Here is a 13,313-nt window from a genome sequence, read left to right on the forward strand (position 1 = left end):
AAGAGATTCAGAAATACCATATGCTGTGAATAAGAAGAGACCTGAATAGAAAATAAGATGTCTAGTGAATAAACATTGAAACTAGAATAATAATTTATGTTATTAAATGTTAAGGTCTTTAAGCAATAGAAATATGTTTCCTTTTCTTATACTGTGTCTATTCTCCTGATATTCGATTTCTTTTGAGAATGAGGCCATGGAGAAAATCAGGTACATTTATTTAATGGTTTCCCTCAGGCCCAAACTGACTCATTATGGTTGCATAATAAGTTATTACATTAAGAATTTACAATCCCAAGGAATTGCTGCATTCTTGGTGGCAGATGCAATTCTATTTCTTTAAAAGTGGTTTATAGCATATCAGCTATAGGCAGTTTGGAAATAAGGCTCTAGATGTTCTAACCTAGGATTAGAAATAAATCCACCTAAACTATTATTTTTAAAAAGTCTGTAGATGAGAGGCTGTTCCTTAGAATATGCTCTTAAGTATAAAGGCAATGCTCACTTCTATAAAGACACAAATATCATTTATAAATAAGCCACCAAGATATAATCACAGCTAATGTATTGGTACAGACCATTGCCTTTTGTCCATTCATTTACATTATTTTAAATAACATTCTAGGAACACTTCTGTCTCTTGTTGTATGCATTAATATGGTATTGTTTCCCATGAAACTAAATCTTTTTTTTTTTTTTTTTTTTTTTTTTGAGACAGAGTTTCGTGCTTGTTGCCCAGGCTGGAGTGCAATGGCACAATCTTGGCTCACCGCAACCTCTGCCTCCTGGGTTCAAGCGAATTTCCTGCCTCAGCTTCCTGAGTAGCTGGGATTATAGGTGCATGCCACCACAGTGGCTAATTTTGTAATTTTTAGTAGAGATGGGGTTTCTCCATGTTGGTCAGGCTGGTCTCGAACTCCTGACCTCAGATGATCCGCCCCCGCCCTGGCCTTCCCAAGTACTGGGATTACAGGCGTGAGCCACCACACCCAGCCTAGAACTAAATTTTTTTGAAACATGTTTTGTTGGGAGGCACAGTGGCTCACGCCTGTAATCCCAAAACTTTGGGAGGCCGAGGCGGGTGGATCACCTGAGATCAGGAGTTCGAGACCAGCCTGGCCAACGAGGCGAATCACCGTCTCTACTAAAAATACAAAATTAGCCAGGAGTGGTGGCGTGTGCTTGTAATCCCAGCTATTTGGGAGGCTGAGGCAGGAGAATTGCTTGAACCCGGGAGGTGGAGGTTGCGATCAGCCGAGATTGCGCCATTGCACTCCAGCCTGGGTGACAGAGTGAGACTTCGTCTCAAAAACAAAACCAAACCAAACCATGTTTTGTTTTCTTTGAATACTTTCCTCAAGTAATTTTTCTATGCATGTTTTATGCATTTCTTGATGAAATGCAAATATACACATCAAAGTGCATAAATCACAAAAGTATAGCCTTGTAAATTCTCCCAAAGTCAATGTGCTTCAATAGCCATCACTTAGGTCGAAGTCAGAATTTTACCAGCATCCCAGAAGCCTTCCTTTTTGGGTCCTGTCTCCCACTAAGTATAATCCAAATCCAGGTTTCCACAGCACGATTAGTTTTGTCTTTGAAGCTGGTGTATATGGAATCCTACAGAACATGCTCTTTTGTGTCTGGCTTTTTTCCTCAACATTATGCTGGAGTTTTATCCATGTTGTGTGTGACTTGAGTTTATTTATTCCTGCAGCTGCCTCCTGTTCTATGCTAGGAATTTATCACAATTTATTTACCTACCTTACGGCTGATGGACATTGGGTTGTTTCTAGATTTGGCCCTTACCAGTGGTGCTGTTTTTGGTGAACATGTGTGTACATTTCTGTTGTATATTGAGCCGAGTATTATAAATATTTTTAAGATTCCACTACATACTGCTAATTGTACTGCACAAAGCTTGTACCAATTTTAGTTCTACTAGTTTATGTGACTAACCAAATATAAAATAATTCCAAACTGTATCACAGTTCTTAAACACTGTGCATTTTATGCTCACAAATGGATCATATTCTGCATATCTAAAATATAGTTTATTGTTGGCAATTTGGGAAGACATGCATTCTTGTTCACTGGGTTACATTTCCAGGATGAAACTATTCTTTGATGCGGAAATAGCTATCTTGTGAAACTACATTATTTTTACGGCAGTAGGGTTCTAGCCACAAAGTATGGTTACTTCTCTGTGATTATATCATATCATGTAGACTAAACTAAAAGTGTATGTCTCTAGATTTTTTAGAAGAAGAAACATTAATGATGTTGTTTGTCAGATAGGAATGGAAATTTCCTCTCCTCTAAATACTTCCACTGTGTAATGCTCAGCTGCTTAATTCCATGGGGGGAAAGGGTGGCATTTACCTGTTAAGACACTCTGAATAAGATCTTCTGTTTTGGCAGGTGCCTTTACAGAACCTGTAATATAAAAGATAAAATAAATAGCCTCTTCAACTTTTTAAATTTTATTCTTCCTGTAAACAAACAAACATATTTGGGCCCGAATCTAAATCTCTTTTTCAGAGAAATGACAAATTGTGTGAGAAAATTCTTTATAAAAATTATTCTTAAAAAGTCTTCATTTGCAGCTTTGAGACAAACCTAATTAAATGTAACATTAGGCCAGGTGCAGTGGCTCATTCCTGTAATCCCGGCAATTTGGGAGGCCGAGGCAGGCGGATCACTTGAGGTCAGGAGTTCAAGACCAGCCTGGCAATATGGTGAAACCCTGTCTCTACTAAAAATAAACAAAGTAGCGGAGCATGGTGGCGGGTACTTGTAATCCCAGCTACCTGGTTGGCTGAAGCAGGAGAATCACTTGAAGCCAGGAGGTGGAGTTTGCAGTGGACTGAGATCATGCCACTGCACTCCAGCCTATGTGACAGAGTGAGTGAAAGTCTGTCTCCAAAGGAAAAAAAAAAAAAAAAAAAGTGATATTATATGCCCCGTTTATAAGGAGAGAAAAGAGAAAAGACATCCACTTGGAGGTGAAACAAATTCAGTTTGGGCAATGCTATTGCCATCTTCTGGCTAAATCAGGAATGACAAGGGGCCTTTTAAAAGTCAAACATTGGGAGGCCAAGGCAGATGGATCACCTGAGATCAGGAGCTCGAGAGCAGCCTGACCAACATGGCGAAACCCCATCTCTACTAAAAATACAAAATTAGCTGGGTGTGGTGGTGCACGCCTGTAATCCCAGCTACTTGGGAGGCTGAGGCAGGAGAATCGCTTGAACCCAGGAGACAGAGGTTGCAGTGAGCTGAGATCACACCATTGCACTCCAGCCTGGGCAACAAGAGCCAAACTCTGTCTCAAAATAAAATAAAGTACTGCACTCCAGCCTGGGCGACAGAGCGAGACTCCATCTCAAAAAAAAAAAAATAAAAAAATAAAATAAAATAAAATAAAATAAAATAAAATAAAAATAAAAGTCAAATGTTGACCACTAGGCAGTAATAACTGTTACAGGAAAGATCCATTGGTGAATGTTAAAATCAGTAAGTAAAAGTTGAAGGAAGAACAGGATATTTATATAGTCTCAAAGTAGCTCTCCCAATATGTCTAAGAGTGGAAAATAATAACTTTCAGTGGAGAAACCACCTTAACCAAGTGATCCCATACGATCAGTGATGAGACCCAGCAACACCATATATCTGTGATGTGATGCACTGAGAAGGGCGAGAATCACTTGCGTGGTGCTCTTGTCAAAATGCATGCCCTCAACCTAATCATGGGGAAACGTCGGACCAACCCAGACTGAGGGACCTTCTACAAAATAACTGACCAGAGTTCTTCCAAAGTACCAAGGTTATGAAAGACACGAAAGACTGCGGGACTGCCATAGATTAAAGGAGACTAAAGAATCATGACAATAAAATACAATTTGGGATCCTGCGTTGGAATCTTGAACAGTAAAAGGACATTAGTGGAAAGCAGGTTAGTCCAAATAAAGTGTGCAGTTCAGGTCAGAGTATCGTGCCAATGTTAGTTTCCTGGTTTTGATGATTGCCCCACGATCCCGTGAGATGTTAACTTTAGGGGAAGAAGAGGCTATTTTTGCAATGTATTCTGTGCCATTTAAAAAATGTTTTCTGTAAGTTAAATTATTCCAAAATATCAAGTTAAAAAAATTAAATGTGAAAATGCTAAATTCTCTTTTACTTTCAGGAACACATGACTATTTACTCACATTTAAATGATGGATTTATATTTCAGAAGCACTCAAGATGTTTGTATTTGGTATATAAAACTCTTTATTTGAAAATTTACTTCTTGTTTATAAAGTCATCTTCTTACTATTATTGACTTCCGCAGCTTTTTATTTTTATTTTTTTGAGATGGAGCCTCGCTCTATCACTCAGGCTAGAGTGCAGTGGTGCGATCTCAGCTTACTGCAACCTCCGCCTCCCGGGTTCAAGCGATTCTCCTGCCTCAGCCTCCTGAGTTGCTGGAACTACAGGCATGCACCACCATGCCAGGCTAACTTATGTATTTTTAGTAGAGATGGGGGTTTCACCATGTTGGCCAGGTTGGTCCTGAACTGCTGACCTCAAGTGATCCACCTCCCTCAACCTTCCAAAGTACTGGGATTATGGGCATGAGCCACCATGCCTGGCCGGCAACCTTTTAGAAAGCAGTTCAAGCACGTCTGATACGAATTAAACATAATTTGTTTTTTTCTTTAAATTCTCATTCTCTCCCATGAGAAATACCCTTCCACCCTAAATAAAAGATCTGGATCTATTGGCACCCTGACCTAGTATGACAAAGAAAGGAGCTCCTTTCCACACCTTTATGGAAGGAGATTCTGTTCCCTTTTGTTTACTTTATTAACCAATTCAACAAGAAATTATCAGGGACATGCTATTCCCCAGCACTGTGTGATGTACAGAGGAGGCATCAAACCGAACTCTACCTAGGAAGCCTCCCATCTACTGGGGTAAACCGGACATACACACAAGGAATAGTTACACAAAGCTGCATAAGATTAAATGTCAAAGTTAGCTGCGTAGAAATCAAAGGATTTTTCTTTTATTTATTTTTATTTATTTATTTAGAGAAATGAGACATGAGTGTGGCTTTGGTTGGAATATAGGAGCTAAAAGCAAGGATGTTAGTATCATCGGGAACCGCATCAGGCCTGAGTTCACTCTTCCCTGGCTCTGTGGCCTTCAATAAGTACTTTATCACCTGAAAATGGCAGCTCATTCATCTGCACAATGGGGACAGTTGTAGAATCTACTCTCTGGGCCTGTATGGGGGGGACCTGAAATGATCCATATGAAAGGCTTAGCAATGTGTCCAGCACATGGCAGACACTCCAAGATGCTGAAAAGAAAGTTGGAGAAAGAGGGAAAGGAGCCCTTGGCACGGAATTAGTGAAGCAGGACTAAGAATGCACTTCTAAGGCATGGTTGTCTATAAGCTGCTTGGAGAATTCTTCTCAAACCGTGCCAGCAGATGGGTCATAATTCATCACTGAAAAAGGACACAGGAAATCTGAGTGATTTTTTTGTTGTGGTTTCATAAGTTATCTGTAGAGCCAGATGAGCACATATGAATCTCTTCTGGCTTTCATTCGTCAGTTGCACATTGACGGAGCACCTGCTAAGTCCACACATCTTTCCTCACTTGATGCTTTAGCTACCCACATCACAGCGCCTCCTTCAGTGGCACTAATGAACTGAAGGATCTTGCTCATGTTGTCCAGCTCTTTCCAGATGGCTTACCTGGAGCTGGCTGGCTGTGGAGAGCCTGGGAGGGTGGCTTGGGTGTCAGGGTTGTAGTGTGATTCACCCCATTTTCTGCTGGAGTCGTTCTCGCTTCACTTGGAGCCTCTGATGGTGTTTCTCCAGGATCAGCCTAAAATTATAAATATCCTTTCATTTTCCACATTTCTTTTTATTCTTTTCTTGCCTTCCTAAACCAACAAGGCTACATTTTGCAGCATCTTCACAATTCTTTTGGAGTTGGAAATATCAAATTTGATGCTCCCTGGAAAGCAGGGTTAAAACAGCATAGTGTTGAGCCACGACCATGGGAGGTTAATTGTATTAAAGTCTCCAATTTTTACACCAATCTACGTCTATGCCTGTTGGTGGTGTCCTTCCACACTGACTCTGGACCAGACCATGTGATTTGCTTTGGTCAATCAGAGAATCGCAAACTTGATACAAAAGACCCTTGCAAATTTTTCCACTGTTCCTCGGGGCCCTATTACAGCAATGGAAGATGAGAGGTCTGAGTCATCCTGGTCTCTCATCCAGCTCTTCTGGAGGAGAGCTGAGTCATCCTGGTCAAGGATGTCCTGGACCAGCCAGTCCCCAGCTGAGCACAAACACTTGAGTGAACCCGGCTGAGATGAGCTGAGACTATGAGTCTGGTCTGGATCTGCAGACCTGACCAGCTGACCAGATAATGCATGAAAAATAATAACTAGTTGACGTTATAAGCTGCCCAGTTTGGGGTTGTTTTACAGAATGAGCTAATTGATGTGATGAATAAGAACACGCATTTTGGAGCACAGCTTGCCTGGGTTCAGATTCCGGCCCCGCAGTTTACCAGCGGCGTGATTTGGGGCAGTTCACTTAACTCTCTGTGCTTCCATTTCTTTATCCTTATAGATGAAGACAGGTGTTTACTGGGGATCATAATATTATCTTGCTGGATTGTTTAGATGATTAAACAAGTTAATACTTATAAAGTACTTAGAATTGTTTCTGGCACAGAGTAAACATGTGGATGTTAAATAATGTGAAAGTTGTCAGAATCTAAATGGAGTCCCTTATATTAAAACAACAACAACAACAACAAAAACTCAAAAACCCCTGACAAAAAGAGCCAGGGAATGTCATAAAGAGAAGGTTCTCACTCATAAATGCCTGATAAGAAAAACTCTCACAAAAGACTCTGCAAAAGCCATCACCTTGTACAAAGGCCATTGCAACTTTACACAAAAAATACTTCTGTGAGGACACCTGCTTAGCAACTCCCTGTCCAATCTTAGACTGATGTCATTCTTGTTATTGATCCTTGTAGCCAAGGATAATAATCTCAAAACAATTGTGTAATCCTCCTCATTTATCCTTTAAAAACCTTTGTCTTCCTTCCCTCCCTGACTAAGCACATAATTTAGTATGCCCTATTCTTAAATAATATCATTTTCTTTTAGAGAGCATCTGTTTGTTATTTATGTTGACATAAAACAAATAAAACATTTAAGCTTGTGGAATACTATCAATGAATAATAATAATAAATGCATTGAAATGTGAAATCTTCATTCGACACCCTCCAGCAGCTAATTCAACATACCTTATACAGAGTAAACAGTTTAAAAATGTTTGTTGAATAAATGCTGATCCTTACAAAATAATTGCCTACATACTCTTTTAATGTTGCTTTTCAATGTGCTAAATTCTCTGTAACACTTCATCAGAATTGCCTTCAAAGTCCCTGGCAGGTTTTACTGACAATGAGGCTATCCCAATGTTCTACTTTGTAGCACATTTTAAAAATACAGTAGGAAATATATTTTTCCAGAAGTCATTTGGAGCCCAACATTGTGACATTTTGGCATGTCATTACAGATGAAAAAATGACCTATAATAACATTTTTATAAAAAGTAAGATAAGAGTGAAAATAGTGACACTGTCACCAGTGGCTTTTAATCTGTTTCCCAAATCATCTTTAAAGCATCTTCCAAAACAGCAAGTGACGGCAGAACTTATTTCAATTCAACAAATCATCCCTGCTTGTCTACTGCACCCTGCTCAGTGCTGGAAGAGCCCTTAGTAGCAGTGGTTGGACATCAGTTAGGGGAGACAGGAGCCTAAACAAGTAACTGGGGCAGCTTGTATAGCTCAACATGGCAGAATCTTTCTTTTGAAAAATGACTACTTCTGATGGGTAAGTGCCAGTATGATCACACTATTTAGTTACATCCATCAGAAAAATTCTCCCTAGAATTATATGCAAAGGGAACGGATTGTGTATGTTTTGTTCAGCAAGACATTGCACACTGGAAACTCATGGTCCCAATGGAGTACATGGATGCGTTTTCTTTGGCTCAACCAATGTTGTCAAATCTTTTAATTAAGGTGATCTTACACTGAAACAATGGATTTCTTGCTTCCCTTGAAAACTAGATTTGACTACATGGGACCTACACACCCACAGTGGGTGGTTCTTTGGCTTAAATACAGCAGGGGTAATGCTTTCCTGGCCTCCCAGCTGAAGAGGGTGCCCATGGTTACCAAACTTAGCTGCTTTAGAAAGCAGGTAGGAAGATGTCTCTGTTCCATGGGGATCTGACCTTCCCCATTATATCCAAGTTGGTTTCTAAAACCATGTGGGGAATGAAACAGATTCTTCCCAATGTGACAGCTCACTAAAATTAGCCCTCTGAAAAAGGATAGAGAAAAAGAAAATTTTGATGGAGGAAAGAATGGAAGTTAGGGAAAACCAGCTTCTGTGAAAGTAATAATGGTGGCTTTTTTTTTTTTTTTTGGCAACTAGAATTAGTGTCTTGAGGTGTTAGGCTGGAGGTGCATTCAAACTGGATCCAACAAGTTTATTTTTAGCTTTGCATTAGGTTTTCAGATACTCCATGTAGCTGTATGCCCTTGGGAAACCAAGTTCAATTGTCAATTTGAGTCAAATAAAGGAAAAAATAAATCTCTGCTTATCAAGGGCATGTGAGACAAAGCCTCCACCTTCCAAAAAGGGACATAATATATAAAATCAAACATATTTTTAAAAAGCAGATAGACATTAAGTTAACATTTAGGCAAACACTTTATGGTTGCAGTTGGGGATGAAGGGGGCACCAACGGTTGGTGCTGGACTTTGAAGTAGGCTTTGGAGAAATTCTTAGTCCAGGGGTCACACCTGGTGATGTCTCCATGTAGAGTGGACTGTGTCACTCTCGGGACACAACGCCTAAGGACACTATTCACACTGTAGAGTAACAGGCAGTTAATGGAAATGATAGAAACCAGTGAAGTAGATTTAATGCAATCGGGCAAAGTGAGGTCATGTCCAGAGCAGGAGAGAGACAGCCTGTAAATGGGGCAGTTGTTGCTGTTCATTTTTAGCCTATTGCCGCCCAGGTTTTGAGAAAAATGGAAAAACTAAATTTTTAAGTGAACTCTCCCAGTTTCCAATCACTGAGAAGCCAAACAGAGCACATCTTCAGACTGCATTTGGCCCAGAAGTTGCCAGTCTGTACCCTCTGCCAGGAGGAGCAGAGTTTGCCTGGAATTCTGAGATGGTGCAAGAGTGAGCCATGCATCCTTAGCAATACTGAAGGGACAGGGCTGTGCTGGGAACTTGGTAGGCCAGGAGACAACTAGTCTGCAGCCCACAACTCCTTACCTTCTCGCCCCAGTGGCCAAGCAAAGGCATAGAGAAGAGGGTCAGTAACGAGGACATTGAACACTGGGCTAAGGAATTTGGAGATCCTTGCATAGTCTGATCTTGTCAGGGACCTCATGATTTTCTGGAGAAAAATGTTGTATACAAGTTAAGTCAGTGGTCCCCAGCCTTTCTGGCACCAAGGACCAGTTTCATGGAAGATAATTTTTTCATGGACCAGGGGGAGAGGAGGTTATTGAGGGGATGGTTTCCGTATGACTCAAGTGCATTATATGTATTGTACACTTTATTTCTACTATTATTGTTACACTGTACTATATAATGAAATAATTTTACAACTCACCATAATGTAGAATCAGTGGGAGCCCTGAGCTTGTTTTCTTGCAACTAGATGGTCCCATTTGGGGGTGATGGGAAACAGTAACAGATCATCATGCATTAGATTTTCATAAGTAGCCCACAACCCAGATCTCTCACATGTGCAGTTCACAATAGGGTTCACAGTCCTATGAGAATCTAATGCCACTACTGATCTAACAGGAGGCAGAGCTCAGGGGGTAATTTGAGTGATGGGGAGCGGCTATAAATACGGATGAAGCTTTGCTTGCTTGCCCACCTGCTGCTTACTTCCTGCTGTGCGGTCCGGTTCCTAATAGGCTAGGGACCAGTGGGGATGCCTGAGTTTAGTAAGGTCTATAACATATATATGTCACTAATGTTTAAACTTTTTTGCTAAGGGCTGTAGACACATTTTTTTTTTTTTTTTTTTTTTTAGATGGAGTCTCACTCTGTCACCCAGGCTGGAGTGCATTAGTGCAATCTTGGCTCACTGCAACCTCCACCTCCTGGGTTCAAGCGATTCTCCTGCCTCAGCCTCCCGAGTAGCTGGGATTACAGGCATGCACCACCACGCCCAGCTAATTTTTGTATTTTTAGTAGAGACAGGGTTTCACCATGTTGGCCAGGCTGGTCTCGAACTCCTGACCTCAAGCGATCTGCTTGCCTTGGCCTCCCAAAGTGCTGGATTACAGGTGTGAGCCACCCTGCCTGGCCCATAGATACATATTTTAATTGAATCCATTTACCGAATGGAGACTGCAATTAGAAGTGGCTGTAGATCATCCTGGGTTAGACACTTATATACAACAGCTTTTTCACAGCCAGTCAGTGTAGGCAACACGCACAGTACCATAATAAAGCAAAAAAATCGGAGGTGTTATTAAAAGTCTTCACTAAAAACTTTACTAAAAGTCATGTAACTTGCCAGAGGTCACACAGGAAACTGTGAACAAGTATTTGAACAAGTACTATATGCTAAAGACTAAATTTTTCTATTGCAGCAGTCCACTTTATGATAACAGCAGCTTAAGGAACCGTAATAATAACTTAACTTGCTGCTGAGCTAGAGATGTATACATGTAAACATAATTCTCAAAGAACTACCCTGTTGCACTAAAAAGGCATCTGTATATACAAAGTTAAATAAGTTAAGCAAAACAATGGCTGAAAAATGAAAAAAGCACCTATGGGAGTACAATACTAAAATTGAGCTTTCTGATATTATAATTGAAAGATCGAATAATTCCACTATATGGATCTGTAAGCCAAAGTGCAAAAACCAAATTCCTTATCCCATTCAAGAGAATCAGCAGAAGTCAATATTTTATTTCTCCCCCATTATTTGGTTTTATGAGTGAATAAAAATCTGGTACTGGAAATTGTGATAGAAACAGAAACTAGGAATGCCTAGTTTCTTAATTTGATTCAAAGACTTAAATTCCAATTAAGCAATTATCAAGGAAAGAAGGTTCAGAAGGTGGTAGTACTTCAGTCGCATTAACTAGATTTTTCTTAGGTGGGTAGTGAAAAGTGCAGAATGAACCACAGCAGTAAGTTCCTGCCCTCTAGTGGCCAAATGCAATCATTGCAATATCTTTTTCTTCAAAATATGCCTAACTTGAATGTTAAAATTAAATATAAAAAGAATTTATACGCTCCCTAATTCCAAAATGAACAGAAGTGCATTGAAAATAGAATACAGATGGACCAGTAAAATGGTAACTGAAAAGATCATTTTTATAAGTTTCATAGAAGGAGGAAAAGCCACTTGATGTGCTGGTTGAAAAGATTTCCACCCTGGGCATTGAAAGTTTGGATCTGATGGTCGAGCGGCAGATAATTAGGATTTGGAGGATTTAGCTGAATGGTTAACATGGTAAGTGAAGGGTCCTTCAAATATCATACGTATTACTGGGCTATTAGAGGTGTTGGATCATGATTTCCTCGTCTGAGTGATCTAAAGAGTGCAGTTCCGGCCGGGCGCGGTGGCTCACGCCTGTAATCCCAGCCCTTTGGGAGGCCGAGGCGGGCGGATCACGAGGTCAGGAGATCGAGACCACGGTGAAACCCCGTCTCCACCAAAAATACAAAAAAGTAGCCGGGCGTGGTGGCGGGCGCCTGTAGTCCCAGCTACTCGGAGAGGCCGAGGCAGGAGAATGGCGTGAACCCGGGAGGCGGAGCTTGCAGTGAGCCGAGATCGCGCCACTGCACTCCAGCCTGGGCGACTGAGGAAGACTCCGTCTCAAACAAACAAAAAAAAGAGTGCAGTTCCTTCTGTGTAGCTGATTAGGATGACAGCATCTTGCTTTGGATGGGCACCACATGGCTAAGAGGCAAGGCCATCAGTTTTTCCAGCGTATTACGGGTGAGTCTCGTAATTTCATCATGCAGAAATCCTCTCTACTCAGGACAAATATTGTCAGAAAGCAGCTTTGTTAGAGCCAGCCTTTCCCTCAAGGAGGAGCTTCTTCAAACATGAGTACAATTTGTACCTTAAATTTCTATTAGTTGAATGAAATTAGATAATGTATCTGCCTCATATTTCTAAGAAATTCAGAATCATTCTTACAAACTTTGTCCTGCTGTATGCACTCCCAAATGTTTGGGAGTGAAGTATACTGATGTTTGCAACCTACTTTAAAATGCTTCATATTGAACCAAGATGGATAGATAAGTGGATAGAGGGATTTATATGTGATCAAGTGAAAGCATCAAAATTTTAATTATGGAATCCAGGTGGCTGATATATAGGTGTTCCTTGTGCAGCTCTTTCAATGTTAGCTTAGAATTTTTCATAATGAAATATGTTAAAACATCTAATTTTGAAGAGTCTACCAGGGTGAGTTAGGAGCAAGAGACAGCTTTAATGAGCTGGATAAATTCATCTGTTGACTTCGGTTTTTCGGTTTTTTTGAGCTTCTTCATTAACACCAAGTAAAGTACTTTTGGTGTTTTGCACAGTGAATGTCCAGCAAGTTCTTCCAGCGGTAACTGGAGCATGGGTTCAAGTGAATCTTGACACAGCATGGCTGTGTCATCATATAAGCACTCACATGAGTCAACAGCATTCACATGGTATCATTCTGTTGAACATTAGTAACAGCTGCAATTTTACACATAGATGTATAAATTTTATAATGTCATTCTCTTCCTCCAAGTTGTAAGGGCTATGAGAGCACCTGATTTTCCTCAGCATTACATATATAATGGCCATCAGAGTGACTGACACATAGTTGTACTTTTTAAAAAAAATATATTGAGTGAATGAATAAATAATTCATATTTAGTTTCCTGTTAGTACATAATAAATAGCTCTACTATTAATGGCAAGGTCCTGAAAGTAAAGAACTACCTAAATGTTATGCTGAAATAAAAAAAATTTGAATGAATGAATAAATCAATGAATGAAAAGAGTGAAGATGCTGCTTTCTGCTGTCTGTAACAAGTTTGTATTTAATGCATAATAACAGCAGGTTACTCAGAAGGCTATCAAAGGGTAAAAGACCATAGCTCTGCTGACGCTTTTATATGTGTTACATATATAAACTTTAATATATATGTATATAAAAAAGTTCCTAGCA

The 13,313-nt window shown here is 40.1% G+C and overlaps 1 protein-coding gene across 2 annotated transcripts in view; it reads right to left on the minus strand.

Annotated features, from left to right (window-relative positions):
• PLCB1 (phospholipase C beta 1) overlaps window positions 1-13,313 on the minus strand; it is a 741,546-nt gene that overhangs the window by 112,153 nt on the left and 616,080 nt on the right. For both annotated transcript variants that reach the window (XM_055265375.2, XM_055265377.2), the window contains exons 24-25: window positions 5,749-5,881; window positions 2,383-2,436 (exon numbers count right to left, since the gene is read on the minus strand). In XM_055265375.2, the coding sequence (XP_055121350.1) occupies window positions 2,383-2,436; window positions 5,749-5,881 (187 nt within the window). The remainder of the gene's footprint in view (window positions 1-2,382; window positions 2,437-5,748; window positions 5,882-13,313) is intronic.

This window comes from Symphalangus syndactylus, chromosome 24 (genome assembly GCF_028878055.3).
Source record: "Symphalangus syndactylus isolate Jambi chromosome 24, NHGRI_mSymSyn1-v2.1_pri, whole genome shotgun sequence".
NCBI lineage: Eukaryota > Metazoa > Chordata > Mammalia > Primates > Hylobatidae > Symphalangus > Symphalangus syndactylus.